The sequence below is a fragment of the Myotis brandtii genome, unplaced genomic scaffold (assembly GCF_000412655.1).
Source record: "Myotis brandtii unplaced genomic scaffold, ASM41265v1 scaffold510, whole genome shotgun sequence".
Taxonomy (NCBI): domain Eukaryota; kingdom Metazoa; phylum Chordata; class Mammalia; order Chiroptera; family Vespertilionidae; genus Myotis; species Myotis brandtii.
The window spans coordinates 1,506,975-1,532,536 of NW_005369443.1; the positions used below are offsets into that span (position 1 = coordinate 1,506,975).

Here is a 25,562-nt window from a genome sequence, read left to right on the forward strand (position 1 = left end):
GAATATAGTCAAACACTGCTGCAGTTAAATATTTTACCCTTTGTTCTCCCTGCATGATCTACAATAATAATCTGCTTCGTGTTGATATTTACTGCTGTGTTGCTGACAGTTACCTGAAAGAGAAGGTGGGGTGCTTCACTGGGCTGGAAAAAGTTTAGCTACATCAGAAAGCAGTTCTAATTAAGCAAGTTTATTCTATCCTATATAATAAAAGGCTAATATGCAAATCGACTGAACGGCGGAACGACTGGTCGCTATGACGTGCACTGACCACCAAGGGGCAGACACTCAACGCAGGCTGGTCTGAGGGACCGCCCCCACCAAGTGCACGATTTTCGTGCATTGGGCCTCTAGTATATATATAAAAGGCTAAGTTGACTTGTACATGTGTGATACATATAAAGCATGCGTGTATTTTGATCTGTCATTGTCGATTGTGAATTTGGTTGACACTTCTATTATAGAGAAAGGGCGAATAGCGATATTAAAATATTTCTTCTAATTAATTTCCTTTCAGTGTGTGAATCTGTGCACCGGGCCACTAGTCATTACATAAACCAAAGCATAACAACAAAATAGATGCAGTCTTGAAGGATGTTGTTTGAAATAATTTGGGCTAGATTGTTTTTCAGCCTCTTTGGTTTAATTAAATTGAATCTTTAGGCAAAAAGGCATTTGCTGATAAGTGGAGATGTTCCTTTTTGACCCCTAAGAGATGACCTTTCTTTCCTATCTTGCAGAGAGCCTGCAATACTTTACAGTACCTAGGATATGGTCTGGGGGGGAAATTCAATTAAATCCTTAAGATAGAGTCTTTATTCCAGTTGTTTGAAAGTTGGATTGTAAAAAATTATTTATAATGACATTATAAAGAAATTATTTATAATGACATTCTTAAAAGTACACATTAGCCAAATAGTATTTTAAGAACAATAAGAGACATTTTTTAAACTAAGGGAGAAATTACCTAGGTATACATACTAGAACAGACCTTTTTGTTCATTTTTTTCTGTTTTCTCATTCATATACAAATACGTATTTTATTTTGATCACAGCATATGTTTAATTTTCTGCCTCTTTTCCACTTAATTTTATATCAGAATTCTTGTTTAAGTTAGTATTGAAGTCTTATTAGCTGTAAGATGTGACATTACATTTTTTATACCATTAAGAACAATTTTAGATATATGCAGAAATGGACAGAATAGAGTAATGCATCCCGTGTACTGTCACCAGCTTCGGCAGTCATCAGCTCATGTTAGTCTTGTTTTATTAATTTCCACCACCTTCCCCTCAATACATTTGAAGCAAATCCTAACGTTATTGATTTCATTCATAAATATTTCAGTACATATCTAAAAAAGTAAGGACTCTTTAAAAGAAAGTAAAACAACATTGTCACACCTAAAAATAATTAACAATAGCCCTGGCCAGTGTGCTCAGTGGGTTGGAGCTTCGTCCTGTACACTGAAAGGTTGAGGGTTCAATTCCCAATCAGGACACATACCTAGATTGTGGGTTCGATTCCTGGTCAGGAGGCAACTGATCAATGTTGCCTCCCTCTCCCTCCTTTCCTCCCTTCCTTTCTGTAAAACATCCTCAGGTGAGGATTTAAAAAAAGGAATATTTTTTAAAAATTAATATAATTCCTTAATATCATGAAATATCGAGATAGTGTTCAAGTTGTTAGTTGTCTCACAAATGTCATTAAATTTTTATTTTAAAAATTTGAGTCTGGCCTGTGTAGCTCAGTGATTGAGCATCGACCTGTGAACCAGGAGGTCATGGTTTGATTCCCAGTCAGGGCACATACCTGGTTTGTGGGCTTGATCCCCAGTAGGGGGCATGCAGGAGGCAGCTGATTAATGATTCTCTATCATCATTGATGTTCCTACCTCTCTCTCCCTTCCTCTCTGAAACCAACAAAAATACATTAAAATTTTTTTTTATTTGAATCAAAATCCAGATAAGATCCAGCCATTGCAATTGGTTAATAGGACTTTTGAAAGTCTTTTAAGTCTGTTTTAATCTTTTTCCTTTGAAATTTATTTATTAAAGAAATCAGGTTGTTTATCCTATAGAATTTTTCAGTTTGGGATTTGCTGCCTGCATTTCCACTTAACATGATCCTTTATATTTCCTGTCAACTGGTAGTTGGATCTAGAGCCAGATGCCCTATAAATGTTATGTATTTACATATTCCTGGCCCTTAGGGGTCTATACAGATAGTAGTGGGGCATGTGAGTCTCTTCAATATTCTAAAGTACTGAATCTTTTCAGCTAATAAGGCTGTATAAACTAACAACATTGTCTAGTTTCTTTGATTTTTGCCTAGAGTCATATAATTTTACTGTGATAAGCATATTATTCCATGCTGATCAAAAACTGTCTGAAAATTATATTAGCCACTAATGAAACAAATGGGCAGGTCTATTGCTATAACAGTAATCATTTATTTGGTAGGCAAATTTTTTTTTGTTTTTTCCTCTCCTAAATATATTTTGATTGATTTCAGAGAGGAAGGGAGAGAGAGAGAGAGAGAGAGAGAGAGAGAAACATTAATGATGAGAATCATTGATCGGCTGCCTCCTGCACACCCTCTACTGGGGATTGAACTTGCCACCTGGGTATGTGCCCTGACCAGGAATCGAACCGTGACCTCCTGGTTTATAGGTTGACGCTCAACCATTGAGCCATGCCGGCCAGGCAGGCAAAATCTTTTTTAGCATGGGGTTCAAAAGAGAAAAATAGAGTGGTTATTTAGTGGGGTATAAGTTGAGGAGTAGTACATTTGCAGATTTTCTCCTTAACTCCAGCCTACATTTTAAATATTCAAAAGCCCATCATTTAAAACCTACAAGAGGAATTCTTTACATAGACCAATCTGGCTTCTTTAGTAGGATTGTAAAGAACAGTAAGGTTCTTCTGTAGAATGACTTCTAAAAAATTTCTCCTCTTATTGGAATATTAAAATTTTCTTCTTTGTATAATTCAGAATCCTAAAGGCAGTGTAGAATATATGATGAAAAGTCTGCTTTCTACCTCTGTCCTCCCAGCCACATGTCCCTGAAGACAGCCTGTGAGTGGTTGGACTAGGACACTGGTCGGCAAACTCATTAGTCAACAGAGCCAAATATCAACAGTACAACGATTGAAATTTCTTTTGCGAGCCAAATTTTTTAAGCTTAAACTCTATAGGTAGGTACATTGTTATTAACTTAATTAGGGTACTCCTAAGGCTTAGGAAGAGCTACACTCAAGGGGCCAAAGAGCCGCATGTGGCTTGCGAGCCGCAGTTTGCCGACCACGGGACTAGGATCACTTTTGAGACCCCCTTCCAGTCCTGACATTCTAGGATTCCATGAATCTGAAGAACTGATTTAATTGGGGGTGTTACTTTTTAGTTTTTAGGTTATCCTTCTACAGTGATTTAATGTATATGCAAGTAAATGTATCTACATATTCTTTTTGCTTCCTCTTAATATAACAATGTTTATTGTTGTTCACAGAAGTTTTAGTTGGTATTTCAGGAAGAAAATGCTTTTACTTTCCTTAAAAATTCAAATGGTATTAAAAGACTATTATGCTTTTCAATAACCCAATGTGTAATGGAGGCAATGGGATGCAGTGGGTTGGGAGTTGGGGACCAGTCCTAGCTTGGCTATGAGCTTGTGTGCCTTGAGTAAGTCATTCCGATGTCTTACTGAGTGAAAATGAGGCCGTTCAATGATACGATTTCTTTTCTTTTTTTTTTTAAATATATTTTATTGATTTTTTACAGAGAGGAAGGGAGAGGGATAGAGAGCTAGAAACATCGATGAGAGAGAAACATCGATCAGCCGCCTCCTGCACACTCCCCACTGGGGATGTGCCCGCAACCAAGGTACATGCCCTTGACCGGAATCGAACCTGGGACCCTTGAGTCCGCAGGCTGACGCTCTATCCACTGAGCCAAACCGGCCAGGGCAGTGATACGATTTCTAATGCTGGAAGTGCTGTGACTCTCAATCAGTGTAATAAACCCGGTTGTTTTTGTTTCAGCGAGGGGATACGAGTATGTTTTGGAGCCCTCACCGGTTCCACTGCCTCTGGACAGACCTCAGGAGACACGGGTGCTGCAGGTCTCTTGTGGCAGAGCCCACTCGCTTGTCCTCACAGACAGTGAAGGAGGTAAGGACTAATGGAGGCGGGGGGACTTCTTTCTTGCCAATGGGCCTAAAGTGGCTCATTTGATTGAGCCAGGTCTGTTTAGTGAAGCTGTTGGCATTTCCTGAGCAGATCAGCAGGATGCTCAAGAGAGCTGTATTGGGCAGACCTTGCTATATCTCTTATGCTCTCTGCTCTCTGTGGTTCTTTTTTTTTTTAAAAAAAACATATTTTATTGATTTTTTTACAGAGAGGAAGGGAGAGGGATAGAGAGTTAGAAACATTGATGAGAGAGAGAGAAACATCGATCAGCTGCCTCCTGCACACCTCCTACTGGGGATGTTGCCTGCAACCAAGGTACATGCCCTTGACTGGAATCGAACCTGGGACCTTTCAGTCCGCAGGCCGTCTCTGTGGTTCTTGGAAAATCTAGGTTATCTATAGGTGTGACAACACACATCAGGCAGCCTTACCAAGGCCTCTCCCTTCCTTTGCATAACTCACCGAGCTGGGCTGCTTCTGAAAGAAGTCTGTTTGCTAAACACTTCTTCCAGGTGGTGGGGCCTTTTAGTGTCCAGGCTTCTGGGTAATCCCCACCCTCTCCAGAACAGCAGTCTCTATGGAAAGGCCAACTTGACTAAATTTCTCAAATTTCATTTTCTGGCTAAGTGTGCTTTGTAGGAAAAGGTGAGGAGAGTGTTTAGGAGCTTTTTCAAGAGGAATTTTTGCATCAAGGGCAACCTAGTGACAGGTTTAAGAAATGGTGGTGCTGAGGCCTTCACAGGAGGTGCTTACTTTGTGTAAGGTGGGATTTCTGAGAGGTGGAACTAGGGCCCAGAGGGGAGGGCAGAAGGGACAGTAAAGGTGGCGCACACTGCTGTGGCAGGTCTAGACCTCAACATGCCTGTGGCTCTGCCTGTACAGGATGCGAATGTTGGAGAAGGAAACGAAATGGCAGCTAGGGTGAGTGGTTGGACTAGGATCACTTTTGAGACCCCCTTCCAGTCCTGACATTCTAGGATTCCATGAATCTGAAGAACTTATTTAATTGGGTGTGTTACTTTTTAGTTTTCAGCATGGGAAACAATTCTTATGGGCAATGTGGAAGAAAAGTGGTCGAAAATGAAATTTACAGGTAAGTTCCTGCTATCCCTTTCCCCAGTTGTGTTAAACATTAAACATTTCTTGAGTGATAGATCCACAGAGCAGTAAGAGGGTTCCTCATGTGTGTGAGGAGCAGTGAGAACTCACTGGAAAGCTGTGGGGAAGATTGTTCCATTGCAGGTTGATCACCATGCATTAGCTAGGTGGGAGGGGCGGGCGCATGAGCATTGATTGTGATGTGTAGAAGTTTTTTAAATTAGTTTTGTATTTTTAACCAAATTGATTAACTTCAAAAATTCCCCTCTATTTCAGTCTTACTCATTTAGTCTAAAAAATAAAAACACAAAACATTTTCCCTCTAGTTCATTGCATTGTGCTGGTGGTTCTGAATACTACCAGTCTCAACTCTGGCAGCATATGAAAATCATCAAAGGGTTTTGTTTGTTTTGTTTTACTTTAACACCTTGGTCTAATTCTGCCTTATATTTGACCTTGAAAGTTTCTCTAATAGTTACTATATATGGGGGCCACAGTTAAGGGTGACAGGGGAGGGGCCAGAACCCCACAGTGCTTGCCATGAACATACCTTTTGCTTCTCCCCAAATTGCTCCTGGTGTAGTGAAAGTCACAAGGTCCATAGGATGCAGGACTTCGATGGACAAGTGGTCCAGGTAAGAGGCATGGGCTGAAAGCCACTCATCCTGCTCCCTGGGGCACTTTGAAAGGGGGAAAGATGGGTGGAGTGATGGCAAACTTGGTAGGCAGATTTTCTGAATTAATAAATCATTCAGTAAAAATTACTGCTCGCTTACTGTAGCCACAATTCGCAGTAGATCGCCAGCGGACAAAGTTTAATCAAGTTTGGGGGATAACACTCTAGTCTGAGACACAGGTTAAGAAAGCTAGCTGTATCAGAGCACTGTGTATCAGAGCCTGGCTTTATGTTATTCCCATTCCTGACGTCGTGCCTGGCACATGGTCGGTACTTATAATGAATACCCAAATAAGGGAACGTATACAGAAAATGCTATAGAAGTAGCAGAAGGGGAATTGTTAAGTCTAGCAGGCGTGGAATGGAAGGGGAAAAAAGCACCATGGGAGAGGTAGCAGAGGAATTGACCAGGTAGACTGGGGAAGGATGGGAGGAAAAGTTTTCTGGCAGAGGGGAGGGAGCAGCTGGAGGCGCTGACTGCTGAGAACGTGTAGTGGGGCTGGAGTTTGGTATGCTTATGGGAGAGTGGTGTGGGATAGGCTGGAAGACAGGTTCAGAGTGGACAGTGCGAGGTCTTGAATGCCTTGCTAAGGAGTTTGGACTTCATCCTCTTGACAGTTGGGGCCTATCAAAGGTTCTAATCAAGGGGAGTGACAGCCAAATCAATATCTGTTTAGAAAGGTAACTTTGGCCATGGTATGGAGTAGAGGGGCGAGGAAGGGATGAAGGTCACTTGGGAAGCTGTGGGGAGAAGGGATGGTGGGAGACAGATAAGGAGAATTGACTAGTTTGGGCCTTGATTAGCGGGGCAGGGAGCATGCTAGAGGGAGCTGAGCATGATTGCATAGGCAAATGACTTGGCTGCTCATGTTCTCAACCTAGATAGGGACCTATTGGAGGAGGGGCAGGCGTGGGTTGGCTGGGAGAGGGGGTGCCCGGAGGAGTGAGAGAGTGGATTTGCAGTGGAATGTAGTGTTTCAAAGTCACAGGGATGTAAGTTTAACTCCTTGCTTCTCCACATATTAACAGGGTGACTTTGGATAAGTTACCAAACTTCTCAGAGGTTCAGTTTCTTACTGGGTGGTCTTGGTTATTGACTTAGCACGAAGTGCCTGACATATTAAGTGTTCAGTAAAGAGTGCTTTTCATTAGACAGTTAGGAAAATAGGTCCAAACTCAGTAGATTTGTTGGGACTGGAGGTAACAATGCGGAGGTGACAGCGAACGCCTTGGGAATGGATGCAGTCTCCTGGGAAATGTGAAGGCAGGAGAGAAGAGGGCAGAGGACAGAACTTTGGAGGAGTCCACCACCGAAGGGTAGGAAGTAGAGGCTTAGAGAGGCAGAAGGGGAACAGTGAAGAGAAAGGCTTTTGGAGGAGGGAGCGGCTCCTCAGGCGTGGAGGCAGTGGAGGAGCTCTTAGGCTTGCTCCTTAGGACACCTGGCACTTTACTTTAGCAAGAGCAGTTTCAGTGGAGTGGGAGACTGCTGGTGCAGTACATTGAGAATGAATAAGAGGTGGAGACAGTGTGGGGCATCCTCCCTGGCTGGACCCCGTCTGCTTGGTGCTCCGGAGCGGTAGGGAATGCTATGGGCTTCAGGTCCATTGACTGGGATGCTGGGCTTCGAAGAATTCTCATCAACCTTATCTCTGTTTGTCTGATAGGTCACCTGTGGTCAGGACCATAGTCTGTTCCTAACGGATAAAGGAGAAGTCTATTCTTGTGGATGGGGTGCGGATGGGCAAACAGGTATTGTACCTTTCACCCCGGGGGATAGTGCAGTATGGCACTGTGAGCTGTAGGGTTCTCATAGGCTAGAACCCATCTTCCTTAATTTGACTCTTACCTCTCTTAATGCTTCCTGGGGAACAATAATCGTTTCTCCTGTCCCCGTTCCCATAGGAATGAATTATAAAGAATTGGATAGAGGATTGGAGCCACTTCTCAACAAAGGAGTTCTGAGCCTTGTAAAGAAACAAGTGCCACCTAAAAGGAGCTCCATTTTAACTGATTTCAGAAGAATATCATTAAGGGAGGAAGGAATGAGGGTTAAGCTTTCACACCTTGTATATTTAATCTTTTTGTTTTTGAAATTTATCTGAAGGGCCTTTAAATTTAAGATTTAAATCTTGTTTAAATCCTCAGTAATCCTACCATCACCAAATTGTCTTTGTTCCGTCTCATGTTTTCTTCCAGTCCTTGTTCATATAAGTATATCTTTTTATGTTGTAATGATAGCATTGGTGTGATTTTTATATGTTTGTTTTATCATTTAAATTTATATAAAATAGTTTTTCATGTTAATAGAACTTTCACAGTTAGGGCTCCATCTGAACCATTTCAAGACGTACAGTTCACTGATATTAAGTACATCTGCATTGTTGTGCAACCCTCATCACCATCTATTTCCAGAACTCTTTCATCTTGTTAAACTGAAACTTTATTATACCCATTAAACAGTAACTCCCCATTCTTTCCTCCTCCCAGCCCCTGGCAACTGTTGTTCTACTTTCTGCCTCTATGAATTTGACCATTCTTGGTGCCTTGTATAAGTGAATCATGCAGTATTTGTTCTTTGTGTCACTAGCTTATTTTACTTAGCATAATGTCTTCAAAGTTCATCCATTGTGTAGCATCTGTCAGAATTTCCTTTCTTTTTAAAGCTGGATAATTTTCCCTTGTATGTATATAACACATTATGCTTATCCATTCATCTATTGATAAACACTTGGGTTGCTTCTACCTTTTAGCTATTGGAATAATGTTGCTGTGAACATAGGTGTACAAATATCTCTTTGAGACCCTGCTTTCAACTCTTTTGGGTATATATACCCAGAGGTGGAATTGCTAGATCATATGGTAATTCCAGGTAAAAATTTTTGAGGAACTGCCATACTGTTTTGCACAGTAGCTGTACCATTTACATTCCTACCAGCAATGTATGAAGTTCTACTTTCTCCACATCCTCCCTAACATTTGTTATTTTTGTGTGTTTTTTGTACTAGTGGCCATCCTAATGGGTGTGAAGTGGTATCTCATTTGTGATTTGCATTTCCTTAATGATTAGTGATTTGAACATCTTTTCTTATGCTTATTGCTTGCCCCTTTGTATATTATCTTTGAAGAAGGTCATTTTTTAATTGGGTCATTTGTTTTTGTTGTGGTTGTTGAATTTGTTGTATATTCTGAATATTAATCTCTTATCAGATATTTGATTTGCAAGTATTTCTCCCATTTTGCCTTTTTACTCTGTTGGTAGTAGCTTTTGATGCCAGTGTGACCCTGCTTTGAGCCCCTTGTGAGGAAGCCCCTGGAAGCCAGAGTCTGTGGTTTAGTGTTTTGCCTCCCAATGCTGCTCAGGGATTACCCTCCATTGCAGTGCTGATAATGACATTGTCCTTCAGGCAAGCCCTGTGTTGTCCTGTTTACTGTTTACCACGCTGATTTGCCTGTTTCTGTTTACTTTTTTTGGGTGGCTGAACTGTAGAGATTTCCTTGATTTTTCCAGCAAGCTCAGCAGTGCATTAGAAGTTGCTCGTTTTAATATATGCAAGGTCTCATATGTTCATTGTATAGTGGGCTTTCATCTTGAGAACTTTTCTAACTTGAATTGTACCTAGAAAAGTCCAGGAGTTTTCATATGATCTAGTTACAATGATGCCTTTTTCTGCCTCTGAGAGCACATGGAGACGGAAGTTGCCTGGCATGCAGAGGAACAGTTAGGATTTTTGATATTTGTAAAGAGCTCAAAATGTGTTTGGCATATAGTAAGTCTGTTTAAGTTGTAGAATAAATTATTAAAAGTATTTTCTATTGTATTAGGTCTGGGTCACTACAATATCACCAGTGTACCCACCAAGCTGGGTGGAGACCTTGCAGGAGTGAAGGTGGTCCAGGTTGCCACCTACGGTGATTGTTGCCTGGCTGTGTCGGCTGATGGAGACCTCTTTGGTTGGGGCAACTCTGAGTATCTGCAGCTGGCCTCTGTCACGGACTCCACACAGGTATGAGGTCGCTTATAGCATGGTGCTGGGAGGTTTGTAAATATAGCGTGTTAATGACATTTCTAAGAGTTTCTTCACCAAAGTGTGATGTATAAAGTGCTAGGATGTTAAGACCTAACCTGTTGTAAGACTGCCTCTTCAAGGCTCTACAACCTTTAAAAAAAAAAAAAAAAAAACAACCTGGCAGGACTGAAACTGCCTCAAAAATTTATAGGAAGGAAATAAGGAACAGACAGTGGAAATGTGACTATTCAAATAAGACTCACTTAGAGGGCATGTGCCCTGACAGGGAATCGAACTGTGACCTCCTGGTTCATAGGTTGACACTCAACCACTGAGCCACACCAGCCGGGTAAGGTTCCAAGTTCTTGACAATTTCATTGGAGCCCAGAAAGAAAGCTTAAGTGCAAAAGCCATTTTTTTAATCAATACTTTGATGAGATAGTCCTGGTTTAGGGCAGTATTTTAGGTATGCCTGGATAACGAGGCTATTTACCTAAGTTCCTACGATGTCACACTGTTGTGTTTTGTTGCAGTGTAACATATGCCCCAAAAGCACACAGATCATATGCATGCAGCTCGATTAAGACACCTGTGCAGCTCCACCTCGGTCAAGTAGTAGAATACTAGCAGCCCTTCAGAAGCCATGCCTGCAGCCTCTCCTCACCACTAGCCCATCCTTCTCACTGAAGCAAGCCACCATGATTACAATACAGTAGAATTTTAAATGTTTTATTAAAGAAAAATTCAAATTTAAACAAAAAGTAGAGCTCACTGCTTAATTAATCTTTATATACCCATTACACATGTTCAACAATTACCAACTAATGGCCCATTTAAAAAATTGAGATATAATTCACAATTTTAAAATATATAATTTAGTGGTTTTTAGTATAGTCACAAGGATGTGCAACCATCACCACTATCTAATTCCAGACATTTTCATTAACCTCATCTGCCCCCCTAATAGACCCCCCCCCAAAAAAAGCCCATACTCCCTAATGGCCAATTTTGTTGCATCTATAATTCCATCTACTCTATCCTAGGATTATTTTAAATCCTAGGTATCATATTTCTTTTATAGAAGTTTCAGTATGTATCTCTAAAAGATCAGGACTATTTAAAAAACATACTACATTCTTTAATATCAAACTTTGACAAATACAGAAGGTTGTGTTTGTTTTTTTCTTCAGAAGGGGTTTTAAATATATGTTAATGATAAACTTGCACAAAGGAAAACTAAGATCAGCTAAGAGATGAAAAAATGCATTCTCTGTGGTCTGGCTCAGTGGCTAGAAGTGGTTGCAGATTTGGCTCTGAGTTTCCTAGTAGCCAAAGCAGAGAGAAAACGGTCAGTGAAATGATTCATTGTTTCTATAAAATAAATAGCAAACAAAGTGTTCAGGAGAAGTACTGCTCTTCCTAATGCCAAGGCCTGAGGAAAACGTCTCTCCGGCCTTCCTGTGGGGGACAGGTCCAGGGTCCTGTCATTGCTGCATATTGCTGCATAACAAATGACCCCGACACTTGGTGGCTTAAAACAACACACATTTATTACCTCACAGTGTCTGTGGAGCAGGAATCTTGGGGTGGCTTACCTGGGTCTTCTGGTTCTAAGTCTTTCAAAAGCTGCAGTCACCTTAGGGTTCACCTGGGGAAGGCTCTGCTTTCAGGACCACACTGGGGTTGCTGGCAGGATGCAGGTCCTTGTGGACTATTGGACTGGGGCCTCACTTCCTTGCTGGCAGTCAGCCAGCTCAGAGTTGTTGGCCAAGCCTCCCATGGTTCCCTGCCACGTAGGCTTTTCCATGTAGTCACTCGCAACATGGCGTCTGGCTTCATCAGAGTGAGCACATGAGAAGGCAAGAGAGTGCCAGTGAGACCGAAGCCAGTGTTTTATCACTTCATCTTGGCAGTGACTTTCCCTCCCTAATGCTGGTATTCTGCTCATTAGAAGCAAGTCAGGCCCGAGCCAGTTTGGCTCAGCAGACAGAGCGTCGGCCTGTGGACTGAAGGGTCCCAGGTTTGATTCTGGTCAAGGGCACGTGCCTGGGTTGCAGGCTCGGTCCCCAGTAGGGGGCGTGCAGCAGCCCATCAGTGATTCTCTCCCATCATTGATGTTTCTATCTCTCTCCCTCTCCCTTCCTCTCTGAAAAAAAAACACACAAAAAAACAAAGAAAAAGAAGAAGCAAGTCAGTAGGTCCAGCCCCCACACAGGGCAGGGATTACACATGGGTGCGAATAGGAGGGGACTGGGATTATTAGGGGTCATCTTAGAAGTAGCCCATCACAACCAAGATTCTTTACTGTGGTCTAAGCCTCATCCTGTCAGTGACAACAGTGGTATGTTCCAATGGCTCTGTGCGAGAGCATTTCTCAGTACTTGCCGAGGGCCTCGTGCCAGGGCATGGTGAGGTAAAGCAGCTCTCTGAGAGCCAAGCAGCAGAGGCCCAGCCCCATCCTGACAGCCCCACTTTATCTAGGCCTACGTTTTCTGGGTTGGTAAGCTCCTTTATTCCTTTGGAGTCAACTTAGGGACTGTTATCTTTCAGCTGTTTCCGTTTGAAAGTGAATCTATGAAGATTTGTGGCTCTCACTGAAGCACTTACAATCTATCTTTCCAAAGTTATTTCTCAGTAGAGGCGCCAAGACCAAATCCTGCTGGAAGGCTAAGCTGGCCACATTTCACTCTCCAAACCCCTGACCCTCCCATCTCTCACTCTCAGCAGATCTTGCCTCCTGTTTAATAGAGAAAACAGATGCTATTGGATGAGAATGCCCTCAGTTTCCTGCGATGGCTCACATACACGTGCCTGTGTCTGTACCACCCTAGACCCATTCCTTTTCCAGCGGTGGAGGAGGTGTAGCTCTTCCTGCTGAAGCGGATTTTTCTCTCTCTGCCCTGGATCCCATCGCCTTCCACCTTTTCAGGAGCCATCCTCTATCTGCTGGGCCTTCTTTCCCAAAACTTTACCCTGTCCTTCTCTGCTGGTGCCTCCATCAGTCTTTTCACCTGACTTGTATGTCTTCCATCTTAAAGCCCTAGGTGGCTCCTCCATTTCCTTCCATTCTCCCCATCCCTACCCCTTTACTTTACGGCCTGCTTCTCAGGAGCTACATTGACTTACTATCTGTTTCCTCATTGTCAGTCCATTCCATTTAGTTTACACCCTTAGGAGTTTGCTGAGTGGCTCTTGATAGGGATACCAGTGACATCCATGTTGCTAAGAATAATAATAAAGAATCTAGAGAACATTTCCACTCTGTATCTTTCTTGACCTCTCAGCAGCATTTGACATTGACCGTGACATCTTTGTGAAAACCATTTTTCCTTTTGCCCTATGACTAGACTCTTCTAGTGCTCTCTTAGCTTTCTCGGTGTCCCTTTCTGGTCTCATTTTTAAAAAAAATATATATTTTTATTGACTTCAGAGAGGAAGGGAGAGGGAGAGAGATAGAAACATCAGTGATGAGAGAGAATCATCGATCGGCTGCCTCCTGCATACCCCACACTGGGGATCGAGCCCACAACCGGAGCATGTGCCCTGACCAGGAATTGAACAGTGACTTTTTAGTTCATAGGCCAAAGCTCAACCACTGAGCCATGCTGGCCAGGCCCTTCTTGGTCTCATTTACTGGGTCTCTTCTTGTGCCAGGCCTTTAAATGTTGAAGATCCTCATGGCGTGGATTTTGCTCTTCTTTTCTCCATAGTCCCCCTTTAGAAGATCCTAGCCATACCCATGGCTGCACTTACCATCTGTGCTTACCCATCAGAGTTCCAGACATCACTAAGTAGCACTTAACATTTCCACTTGGTCATCTCTACACACTGCGAGTTCAATACATTCAAGAGTGAACTCATGCTCCTCCCCACGCTCTGGTCCTTCTCCACTGTTACCTAAGTCCACGATGTTTCTTCCCCTGACATTTCCACTTGGTCATCTCTACACACTGTGAGTTCAATACATTCAAGAGTAAACTCATGCTCCTCCCCACGCTCTGGTCCTCTCCACTGTTACCTAAGTCCACGATGTTTCTTCCCCTTTAGAAATTCCACAGCATCCTGCATGATCCGGCCGCCCTCTCCCCACCGGCATCTTGTACTATGTGTCCCCTTTCCCCTGCCCGTTTCCCTGCTTTAGCCACTCTGACCTTGTTTAACCTCCCTGAATGTGCCATGCTCACCTCATTCCCTTTACACATTCCATCTCCCCTACTTGGAATATCCTGTTCTTCTCCCCTCCCCTAGTTACCTCTACTCATCCTTCAGATAGCAGGAGAAAAATGAAGCCTTCCCTGACTGCTCCTCCCCTCAGACTAGGTCGGTCTCCCTGACATTCATTCTCAGAGACCATGTACTTTCCTTCATTGCACTGAGCACAAATTACTTTTATGTTAATTTAGGCTGGCAGCTGCCTCCTCCACTAGACTAAGAGAGGGACCAGGTCTCTTGTTCCTCCTCATTCCTAATACCTAGTTAGATAGGTAGCATATGTTCAATGTTTGGGAAATACTTGTGGGATGAATAAATGAACTGGGACTTATACACTCTGTACACAAGACCAGATTATTTCCAAGTTCTCACTGGTTTGTGTTCCTAACAGTGTGGACCCTTCCTTTGATTTAGGTGAACGTCCCGCGGTGCTTACCCTTCTCAGGAGTGGGCAAGGTGAAGCAGGCTGCATGTGGTGGCACTGGCTGTGCTGTGTTAAATGGTGAGACCCTCTTGCAGAGTCGCTGGGCAGCTCTAGGTGGGTTGCATAGAGAAAGGTCGGTGTCCATTGGACTCACAGGCAGCAGACCTTGGCCTGAGGAAGGGAATGTGGCCGGGGGGAGAGGGGGGCGGGAAGATCTAGTTAGATTGAGTTCAGCTAATAGAGGGTGCGGTGACATTCTTGACAGAAAGATAATAGCCGTGATATATAAGTAGACAGCACAGAGCTTAGTAATTCTGTAGCAGACCTCTGAAATGGAGAGTGAACTTTCTCCCTGTCCCTTAGCCTGGGCCAGAGACTCCAGCTCTGCCTTCTCCAGGGAGGCTGCCAGGAAACAAAGGCAGAGAGGAGAAGAGCCTTAGGGTTTAGATACTGAGATCCATGCCTCTCGGATTAAACATCTGGTACCACTGATGAGTATTAAACTTTTTATAACCAAAAAATCATTTCTAGAGTTTTAGGAATCTGCCCAAAAGTTGTTTAGTTACTTGGCTTGGTCTTTTGATCACTGTGAAACACAGAGCTGTTGGGAGAAACTGTCCTTCGAGGGCTCTCCTGTGTTCACATGGGGTTTCTGGGTGATTTATGGATTGGTCCTGTCCAGGTTACTTTCAGGATGTAGGAAGTTTGTATTCTGAGATTGGTGAGCTGGCTAGACATACTCCACAAACAAGAATTTGAAAGAGGAGAAAAGAAACATGAAATATCTGTCAGCATGTTCTTGCCAAGCAAGGAGGGGAAAAATGCATGTGGATGTATTGCTTCTTGGTGGTGCAGTTTGAATTTCTAGTGAGTGAGGGCTGCTCTTGGTTTGACTTACTGACCGTTGTTTTTCCTGTAATGTAGGAGAAGGACATGTTTTTGTCTGGGGCTATGGAATTCTTGGGAAAGGACCAAACCTAGTGGAAACTGCTCTTCCAGAAATGGTTCCACCCACTCTCTTTGGCTTAACGGAGTTCAACCCAGAAGTCCAGGTTTCCCGCATTCGATGTGGACTCAGCCACTTTGCTGCCCTTACCAGTAAGTGACCAAGCCATGCGGCCCGGAGACTGACAGAGCTTCACTCTCTCAGGTTCAACCTCAGACTGTGGCAGCTCTCCGTTTCCATCCATCCAGCGGTGCGGTACCCTTGTACGGATAATTAAAGAGGGCGGCTAATCCAGAAGTTGTTTGGCCTGGGGTTGTATAATGTGTATCTTTTTTTCATCCTGGAGTTTTGTCTTGGTTCATTTGGTTTGTGGTCAGGCTAATGTGAAAGTGAGTTTTCTCAAGAGAATGCCAGTTGGTGGTAGGAGAGGGGACCCGTGAGTGTGTTGGGGTTTGGGGAAAAACCAGCAGAGGTTTGGCAAATCCATGGTAGATAATTAGGAAATGAATGTGTGGGGCTTAATCCCACTGCCTGACGAAGCCCAAACCCCAATCTGACCCAGGAACGTGGGATGGCAAGGGGCAGACGTGTAAGACTGTCCGTGGTTTTGTGGAAGTAAATCTGCCCAATTTCTCCAAAGTGCTGGGGGAGAGAATGATCAAAGAGAAGGCTGAAATGGAGATTTTTGCAAAGGTTTGCCAAATGACACAGCCATAACATATCCAGTTACTCTGCAGACCTCTAGAATGTGTGCTTTTCTTGATTACATCTCCTGTTCCACCACAGTGACTGTTGGTTCAATTTGTTCCTCTTTAGTTGACTTGAATCATCAGACTGTATTAATTTAATTTCATTTTGTGATTCTCAAGCAAATTCACTATTTCCTTGTCTCATGGTAAGTAATTGTTTTCTTTTAAACATCTGGCTGGGACAGTCAGTTCGGGTCATTCTTGTTTGTGTGCTCTGGCCCCATGCTATGTGAGGACTGCTCCAGATGATCACCATTCAGGATTGTCTGAGCACCAGGCTTCGGGGCTGCAGTGCGGACCATTGTGCTGGTGGTCGGAGTCTTGCCTGACTGTGTGCATTAAAGCGCCAGGTGGTAGCAGCGCTGATGGGTGGAGGATCGCTCACTGCCACTCAGGCAGAATCAGCCACTGCCATTTGCAAATGAACCTAATTCCTGGGAGTTTTTAAAAGCTACTTCAACTTAGTAAATAAGAGTCATTGTGGACTAATTCTGGAGGTGTCAGTGATCTGTTTTCCAGACTGTTCCAGGTATGCAAAGCCACATACCTGGAAACCCACATGAAGTGTTCCCCTAGAGTAGACTGTTCCTGTTTGGTGTCATCCGTGTGGCCATTTTGGGTCACACTGAAATGAAATCCCTAGATGGCTTTCCCCAAGTGCCAGTGACTGTCCCTCAGTAGAGAGAACATTAGAGCTTGGGTTTCTCCCCTGACTGTACGCTCAGCGTTTGCAGAGGCCAGCTGGGAGTTGGGATTGGTTGGTTTACCCTGAAGTCTAACAGTTTGGGACCAGACTGAATTGTTCTGTTAAACACGTAAAATCTGAGGCTGGAGGACAAGGGTGTTGGACAGACCAGAGGGGCTCTGACAGCTTGTAACGAAAGGATTCCTTATTTAATCAGCCCAGATTATTTTGGTCCTGGCGTTCCCCTGCCTTTTCTACTTCTGCTTGCCAGATGTGGGGGAGCTAAATAGGGCCGCTGCGTCAAGGAGTGCCCAAAGCTGATGGGGATGGAAGTCAGAACTGAAGGCTGGTTGTGGGAGGCTGCCCTGCCATGTCTGGGTCCTTTCCTGGAGGTTGACATTCCCAGAGCCCCGGTCTAGATGCAGTCCCCTGGGCTATCTCTATAACAGCCTCTCGGTCCTTTTCCTTCTTGGTACTGTTAGTGTGTAAGCATGTATGTATTGGTTTGATCATTTGTTTATTTCTAGCTGTTCAACTTGTCCCATGAGGACAGGAACCAAGCATGTGTAGTCACTGTCCTGTCCCACCTGCTAGCACACAGACCTAGACCTGGCCCATAGAGGTACCCAGTCACCATGTGTCACTCACTTGACATGCGGAAACCCAGACAAGGAATGGCAATCTTCCTACTTTGAGGATGCTCGTATTTCAGGACTTGTGGAGGCAAGGTTTAGTTGGACATAGCTGTGGGTGAGGGGCCACATGGGGTGCGAGCAGAGTGGTCTGTGCAGGAGCCTCCTTGGCCCTCTGCTCCACGCACATTCTCATCTCCCACATGATGGACACTCTAAGTCTGGGCTTGGACATGGTTTTGGTATGGGGCAGTATACTTTCCCTTCAAAAGGAAGCATTACTTGTCTGGTAGAAGTTGAAGTGTAACATTGGGCTCTGTCTGTACCAGGTTCTGGAAAACATGTTCTCATGACCCTTCCTCTTCTTGGAGACTTGGCCTTGGCCTAGTCCCAACCAAGCCACCATTTTCCTTTCTTTGCAGACAAAGGAGAGCTGTTTGTTTGGGGCAAAAACATCCGAGGGTGCCTGGGAATTGGCCGCCTAGAAGACCAGTATTTCCCATGGAGGGTAAGACTGGGTTGGGCGGGCTTGCGGGCAGGCCCACAGGGCAGATGCACCTGATGTGGCAGCAGCGCTCCAGCACCGGGTCCCCAGGACTGCCTCCCCCCTTCCGGGTCCCAGCTGCCCTCCTCCTGCTCTATGGCATCAGGTGAGGCCGCAGAGCCAGCCCAGCACCAACTTCTCTGGCTGTGGGCTCATTGTCCTTTGCTCCTTCCTGTGGCCTGTTGAGTGAGCAGTGGGAGGAATAGCCTGTGTGGGTTCCATCCCTTGGTGCTCTGTTAGAAGCCTCATCGGAGGCTGTCCTTGGGGATGTGGAGCAGGAAACAGAAGCACGCCTCAGAGAGGAGCTAGCTGCAGGCCGGGGGCCGCGAGGCTCCGATGCTGACAGGGAGAGGTTTGAAATGGAGAAGTTGGCATGCCAGGAGCTGTTTGCAGAGGCCTGTGCCGAGGAATGTTTACAGTGAATTTAAAAGAAAGCCGGATGTTTAATATTTAGAATGCCTGACCACAGGCACCAAAGTGAAAAAATAAAGGTTTTTCTTAGGGGGAAGATGCAATTAGACAAAAAGGCTCATTTCAAAATTAAAGGAGAAAAAGTTCTTTCTTCAATTGTAGTTTATCTTAGTGTTGTTTACTAGGTTTTTTAAGTTCTAAAAAAAGCTATTTTTTTGAATACAGAACATATGTCCTTGTTCAAAGTGTATTATGAAAAATCAGTTTCCCATGTCTTATCCCAGAGGCAGCCACCAGAATTGGTGTCTGATGTTCCCTCCAGAGACAGTCTCTGCCTATGGAAGTGCGTGTGTGTATGCGTGCATGCGCGAGCGTGCACATGTCTAAGTATTTAACAAGTTTGATTTTAATAATGTGCTTTGAAATTGTGTAAAATATCTTTTGAAAACACATGTAAAAATGCAAAAGAAATGAAGTAAGGCTTTGTCCAGAACTCACTGCAGGAGGTTTTGAGGCTCTTTGTTATTTTAGGGCAGTGATGGCGAACCTTTTGAGCTCGGTGTATCAGCATTTTGAAAAACCCTAACTTAACTCTGGTGCCGTGTCACATATAGAAATTTTTTGATCTTTGCAACCATAGTAAAACAAAGATTTATATTTTTGATATTTATTTTATATATTTAAATGCCATTTAACAAAGAAAAATCAACCAAAAAAATGAGTTCGCGTGTCACCTCTGACACGCGTGTCATAGGTTCGCCATCACTGTTTTAGGGGCTTGTTTCCACTGGCCCTCCCCTTGGCTGCTGACTCTCCTGGTCCCTGTGAACTTGGCAGGCCCTGACTCCTTTATAAAAACAGTAGGTGCAGTTTCTAAGAGAATAGGTCAAAATAGAGACTTTGAACTTGTTAGAAAAACTGGTTGTGGACCAGAGTTGTCCCTGAGCTGGCTGGCGCTCCCTTGCTTATTCCCTGAGCTAGGAAATGTCATCATGTGTGAGGAATGAAGAGGCAGTTGACGGACAGTGGATGGTACCACAGGTAATGGAAATGCCGATAATGTGATTTAAACATCCTGCTTGCTTTCTTGGTAGTTCCTCACTGCCCTCTCTCGAACCCCACCAAAAGGCCTTTCTGCAGGGGAGCTTAGGAAACAGTAAAGCACCTGGGGTTTGGACGAATGACTGCAGTGACGAGGGGCTCCTCACCTGCCTCCATTTCCTCCAGATTAGAGTCAAGACGTGGGACAGCCATAAACTGAGATTTGAAATCTGATAGCATGTTCCTTATTGAAATTGCTGGGCCAGGCCTCGGGCCCTGCAGTGAAGCTGGAAGGAGCAGGCTGCTGGGGGCTGACACCACTTGCCACTCAGACCAGACCCCCCTTCATTGACTCATCACCCATCAAACCTCCCTTTGGGAATGTTGTTCTCTGCATCTGTACCATCAGCAAAGGGACACTTGGCTGCTTTCTTGCCAAACTGTTGTCCTCCTTCTTGTACATTTGTTGAGCTGTTTGTGGATGGGGGAGGAGAGAGCTTGAAGAATGGTGCTGAGATCTGGTGACCTGGCCTTTCCACTCTGCAAGCTTGAGGTGCAAGGCTGAGGCTTGGGACAAAGGTGGTGGCAGGAACCAGGTTTTGGATCAACCAAGCTGGATTCCTTAAATATTCAATTTGTCTGTTGTTGGGTAGCTGGACCTTCTGTCTGTTCTGTTGTATTCACTTAAAAAAAATTACAGGAGGTTTTTAAGCTGTAAAGCACTGTATTTTGTTATTAATCTTCAGTGGGGGCTGTGTTACATCATTTAAAAAGGATTCCAAGAAAGAAAAAGGAAGAGTAAAGTCTTATTTATAGCGCCTACAAGGCACTAACTAGTTGTTCTTGGACTCACAGAACCTGGGCTTCTCCCTCAGTTTGTAGGCCCATGTAGTGACATCAGAGCCCCCTGATTTAAACCTCTCCTTCCGAAGCTTTCCAGGATGTTTTCCTGCTGCAGGCGGTGCTGCCCCCTTGCCATGACTCCTCTGGTCAGTACCAGGTTGGGTTTGGGAGCACAGGCTGGGAAACCCTCTGGCCTTCAGGCCTCCTTCTTATATGGCCACCTCAGGAGAGAGGTGCACTGTGGCAGCTGGGCGCCTGGGGCAGTGCTTCCTTGCCGGTCAAGCTCTTTTCCTTTCTCAGCCTGCTCGCTTGTGCCAGGAAGGAAATTTCAGAAGCAGCCAAGTGGGAGCAGCAAGTCTGCTGGGCCCGGCCACTGCCCAGGGGCAGTGCTCTCAGCCTTCCCTGTCTTTCACCTGCTGGGCGCTTGTTTCAGGAACGTGTCCTTGTGGAGAGAGATGTTCCTACACTGAGTTTGCTCAAACCTTTCAGTCACTCAGGCTAACGGTGCTTTTGGTTTTTAGAACTGTTTCCATTTGCAGTAATGTTGTGAGCGTAAATTGGTTTAGAATAGAAGCTCCTTTTAACCTTGACAAGGACAAAAATAAAACATGGCTGAGGGCATTCTTCTTCTAGACTCGGTTCAGAGAGACTGCGAGTGACTGCTTAACGGGGCCCCCACTGCGCCACAGAGAGGGGGGCCTCCGAGGCCAGGCCATAGTCCTGGCGAGTAAACCAAGGCAAGTGGTCTTCTCTGCCGTGGGCACTAATGGCCAGAGCACTTGGGGAACAAGGACAGAGGTGGTAACCGCAGTAGCTGGGCTGCAGGTTAGTGTGGAGAGGGCCACTTCCCCCGCCCACAGTGGTCAATGAAATGTGCTCTAATGGCCCTGGGGGGTTGCTAAGAGTTCGCCTGGGCCTGGTCACCACAGAGGCGGCATGCTTTCCCCTGCGTCCCTGGCCAGCCTGGAATGCTTTCTGCATCTCCGAGCCTTTGCGATGAGCTGGGGCAGGGCTTCTTGTTTGTTTAGTGATTTCTCTAATAGGCTTTGCCAAAGACGTTTGTTTAGGGAGGGAGGGAAGGGGAGCACAACTTGGTTACTAGCGTCCATTTGTTTGTGGCCAGGAGCCCTTAATGGACTTGTCTCTTCATGCCAAAGGCGCCAAGCTGCAGGGTCGGCAATGCTGCCTCTGGGCTTTTAGGCCAGGCCATCTGGAGTAGGCCTCTCCCTCTTAAGCTCAGTAAACTCCACAGGCTGTTACTGGTCCCCTTCCAGCTGTACACTGCCCACCCCGGCAGGATGGCAGGATTCGGATCTGGTCAGAAAAGCAGCATCGCATTGTAGCTGAGGGCTGAGGAGTAAGTGGTACAGGTGCGCTGTCCTAAAACTTGCCATCTAAGAAAACAGTGTACGTGGCATTTGCTTCTCTCTGCACCAAGTAGAAAGTGCCCCTTTTCTGGAGAACTGGGGTGGCCATGTGGGTGTGGAAATCCTTGAGTCGTGGACACACCCATTTCCAAGGCCAGGCTGTGAACAATGAGTCATTTTAAAGGCAAACAGGCAGGCCCTGGCCAGTGTTGCTAAGTGGTTAGAGTGTTGGCCTATGCACTGAAGGTTTGCAGGTTTGATTCCCGGTCAAGGGCTCATACCTGGATTGCAGGTTCCATCTTGCACATGTGGGAGGCAGCCAATTGATGTGTCTCTCTCACATCAATGTTTCCCTCTTTCTCTCTCTCTCTCTCCCCCTCCCTCCCTTCTACTCTCTCTCTCTAAAAAAAAATATCCTTGGGTGAGGATTAACCTAAATAAATAAATAAATAAAGGCAAACAGAGGCCTCCACATCCCAGGAGGCTGCTGTTACCTTGAGAGTCGGGCCTTCCTGTGCTGAGTGTTGTCAGCGTGGATGGGCAGTGTCGGCAGGACTGCTGGCCAGGCCTTGGGCGCCTTCTGAGACACAGTCAGCGTCCCTCCTTGAGGGTGACAGGACTCACGTGCCCGTGTCTGGAGCTGGAGCTGGGGGCAAAGTGGGTAAAGACCCGGGGCCTGGGGCCTAGTTCCCAAAGTGGACCTGAGAGCAGGAGAAAGGGTTTTTCCAGCCGCTCTAAGTGAGCCACGGTGGTGACACTAGGAAAGGCTACTCAACACCTGGCCGGAGAACAGGGTTGCCCTCTGGCGGGGTCACACTCACAGGGGACTAACCTCTGTGGGATGTCACTTAGGGTTCGTGCTTGTGCCCACAGTGGCCTCTTGGGGGCTGGACAGTAACGCCCCCTGCTGACCAGGTGGGGAGTTCAGATGGCCTTTCCATGGTGATTGCGTTTGCTCGGCCCAGCAGACCTGCTAGGTAGGTTGTAAGTGTCCCCATTTATCACCAAGAGGAGGGAGCCAAGGCTCAGAGAGGCTAAGTCACCAACCAAGATGCAGGGCCCGGATCAGGCCCAGCTGGGGCCACCTCCAAGCCTGTCTGTCCCCCAGTTGGCCATTTCCCTTCACTGTGTGCTGGCTCTTGTTTTTCAGGTGACGATGCCTGGGGAGCCCGTGGATGTGGCCTGTGGTGTGGATCACATGGTGACTCTGGCCAAGTCATTCATCTAAATCTCCTGCTGACCCAGGTGAGCCTGCCCTGGCCTCAGACCCACTTGGATTGCTCAGCAGAGGCAGCCCGCGGGGTTCTGATGGGGCTCAGAGAGGACGAGAGCCCTCCATGAAGTGTGACACTCTCTCCTAAAGCCCTTAGGAGGTGCAACCTGAAGTCCGGAGACGTGGTCCCTGCTCCGGTGAGACCTGCCAGTGCAGCACCTCACATCTGCCTTTATCGGGTTGGTCCGCAGGAAGATGGGCCCCAGGCCCTGCGGCCCCAGCGTGGTGAGGATCATTAGAATGTCTCGGCTCTTTCCTGGGAGCACGGGATGGCCTCTGGTGTCACGTCTGGCCCGAGAAACTGGTCTTCACAAATATTTGCTCATGATATGCATTTTGTTTGATCTTGAAAGGAGCCTGACAGAGTGCAGTGCTCAGGAGGCTTCTGCAGCCCCTGGAGCACAGCAGAGTTAGGGTGAGCGTGTGTGGGCACGGGGCAGCCCAGCCTGACTGAGGGAGCCGGCTGGCTTCGGCCTGGGGTTTTCATTTAGGTCTCCCCTCCCAAAGTGGACCCTGAAAGCCAGCTTGCTGGTGGGACATGCCGAAATCCTTTGCTTGGATTGGGGTTCTCCCTGAAAATATAGTGGGCGCCAGCTCGGCACCCCATGGGCTCATGGCTGTCATCAGCCTCGTAACCATTCTCACTGCCTGGCTGGGAGAAGTGGAGAAGCCCCCGCGGGAAGAAGATCGAGGCCAGATTCTTGTGGCTGAGGGCTCCGAACACATCCGCAAAAGCTTGGCTGCAGTGCCAGTCCTGGAGAAGAGATCCAGAAATTGTGGAAAACAAAGAGTAATGTAACTTGTCTTATTCTTTAAAAAAATATTTTAAAAACCTCTTTTGGAATAAAGTCTATTTTCTGCATTTTTATTCTTAAGAGCTGGAGAGGTCTTTTTATTTTACTTGCTCATTTATAGAGATTAGCTTTCAAAAACAAGGCATTTGATAAAGAGGCTACTAGATGCCAGTGAAAAATACGGTAGAAGACAGTCCTGTTTGAAAACTATTTTCTAAACAGTCTACTCCCACAGTTCAATTGGAAGAAAATAATGAAGTATAAAAATAACTGATAATCCAGTTAAGTTATTGGTTATAGATAACTTGAATGACTTGGATATTTCAGCCTTTAGGTCAAAAGATTGGCTAGGACTAGATTTAGGAGTAGATGTCACAGGACAAGATCCCCTAGGCCAGCGGTCGCCAACTGGTGGTCTGTGAGGTCCGAAAGGTTGGCGACTATTGCCCTAGGCCAGTGGTCGGCAAACCACGGCTCGTGAGCCACATGCGGCTCTTTGGCCCCTTGAGTGTGGCTCTTCCACAAAATACCACGTGCGGGCGTGCACGTACAGTGCGATTGAAACTTCGTGGCCCATGAGCAGAAGTCGGTTTTCGGCCTGGGCGAGTCTATTTTGAAGAAGTGGCGTTAGAAGAAGTGGGGGGGTGGACATATAAAGAGGATGAATGAAAGGAGATAGACGAAACAAGTATACAAGTTGACTGTGGATGGGAGAGTTGGAAGGGGTCGACCTCAGCAAACGTACCTCAATCAGATTGAGGACGTTTTTAGCAAAGGCCAGCTTAGGAGTACCCTAATTAAGTTAACAATGTACCTACCTATATAGTTTAAGTTTAAAAAATTTGGCTCTCAAAAGTAATTTCAATCGTTGTACTGTTGATATTTGGCTCTGTTGACTAATGAGTTTGCCAACCACTGCCCTAGGCCACTGCTGCCACAGTGCATATAGAAGTAGGATGTAAGGGAACGAATGCCTGGGTGGGATGGATTAAACATTCTGTACACGCCCTAAATAAAAGTGACTTAACGTTTGCGTGGCAGGAAGGCCAGAAACCCAAGTGGTCCCATTTCCATCCGGATGGACCTCAGACAGTAATGGGATGGAATATGTGCTTGCCCTGTATCAGGAGGAAACCGCCTGGGGAAACGCTTCCTGCAAGATTCTTGCCCTGTTGTTCCCATCCAACCGAGGTAAAGAGCAAGGACCCCCAAAAACTATCCGGCCCCTGTCCTCCAACGTAAACTATACCTCCTACCTCTCAAGGGTGGGGAACAGAAAAACCCACCTGGTAATCATGTCACAGACTGAGCTCTCACTGTTGCCTTGTGTCCCTTGTGTGCCAGGCACTGTTTATCACACTGAGTCATGGTAACAAGAGTTTCTGTAAGCAGGTCTCATGAAACTCACATTTTAGGGGGCAAAGTGGACAGTAAACAAGCAGAATGCAAAGTACGTTAGATGGTTGTGTGGGCTGTGGCAAAAAACAAAGCACAAGGAGACGGTGATGTCAAGACAATTGCAGCTTAAAGTGGAATTGTCACTGAGCAGATTGCTGTGACCTGAGGCAGCAAGAAGCAGCCATGTAGTGTCTGGGGGAGTGGCCCCAGGACCCCTTACCTGGGCTCACTTCTTTGTGGGGTCCAGTTCTTATGTTATTACAGCAAGGCTTTT

The 25,562-nt window shown here is 45.6% G+C and overlaps 1 protein-coding gene across 1 annotated transcript in view; it reads left to right on the forward strand.

Moving 5' to 3' along the window:
* The window catches only part of WBSCR16 (Williams-Beuren syndrome chromosome region 16), a 29,199-nt gene extending 5,228 nt beyond the window's left edge, over window positions 1-23,971 (forward strand). Inside the window, exons 4-13 of the mRNA XM_005877243.2 lie at window positions 4,042-4,170; window positions 5,215-5,281; window positions 5,870-5,921; window positions 7,627-7,711; window positions 9,785-9,966; window positions 14,596-14,683; window positions 15,530-15,703; window positions 18,040-18,125; window positions 22,974-23,068; window positions 23,187-23,971. Coding sequence (XP_005877305.1) covers window positions 4,042-4,170; window positions 5,215-5,281; window positions 5,870-5,921; window positions 7,627-7,711; window positions 9,785-9,966; window positions 14,596-14,683; window positions 15,530-15,703; window positions 18,040-18,125; window positions 22,974-23,051 — 941 coding nt within the window. The 3' untranslated portion in view covers window positions 23,052-23,068; window positions 23,187-23,971. The remainder of the gene's footprint in view (window positions 1-4,041; window positions 4,171-5,214; window positions 5,282-5,869; window positions 5,922-7,626; window positions 7,712-9,784; window positions 9,967-14,595; window positions 14,684-15,529; window positions 15,704-18,039; window positions 18,126-22,973; window positions 23,069-23,186) is intronic.
* The last annotated feature ends 1,591 nt before the right edge of the window (window positions 23,972-25,562 follow it).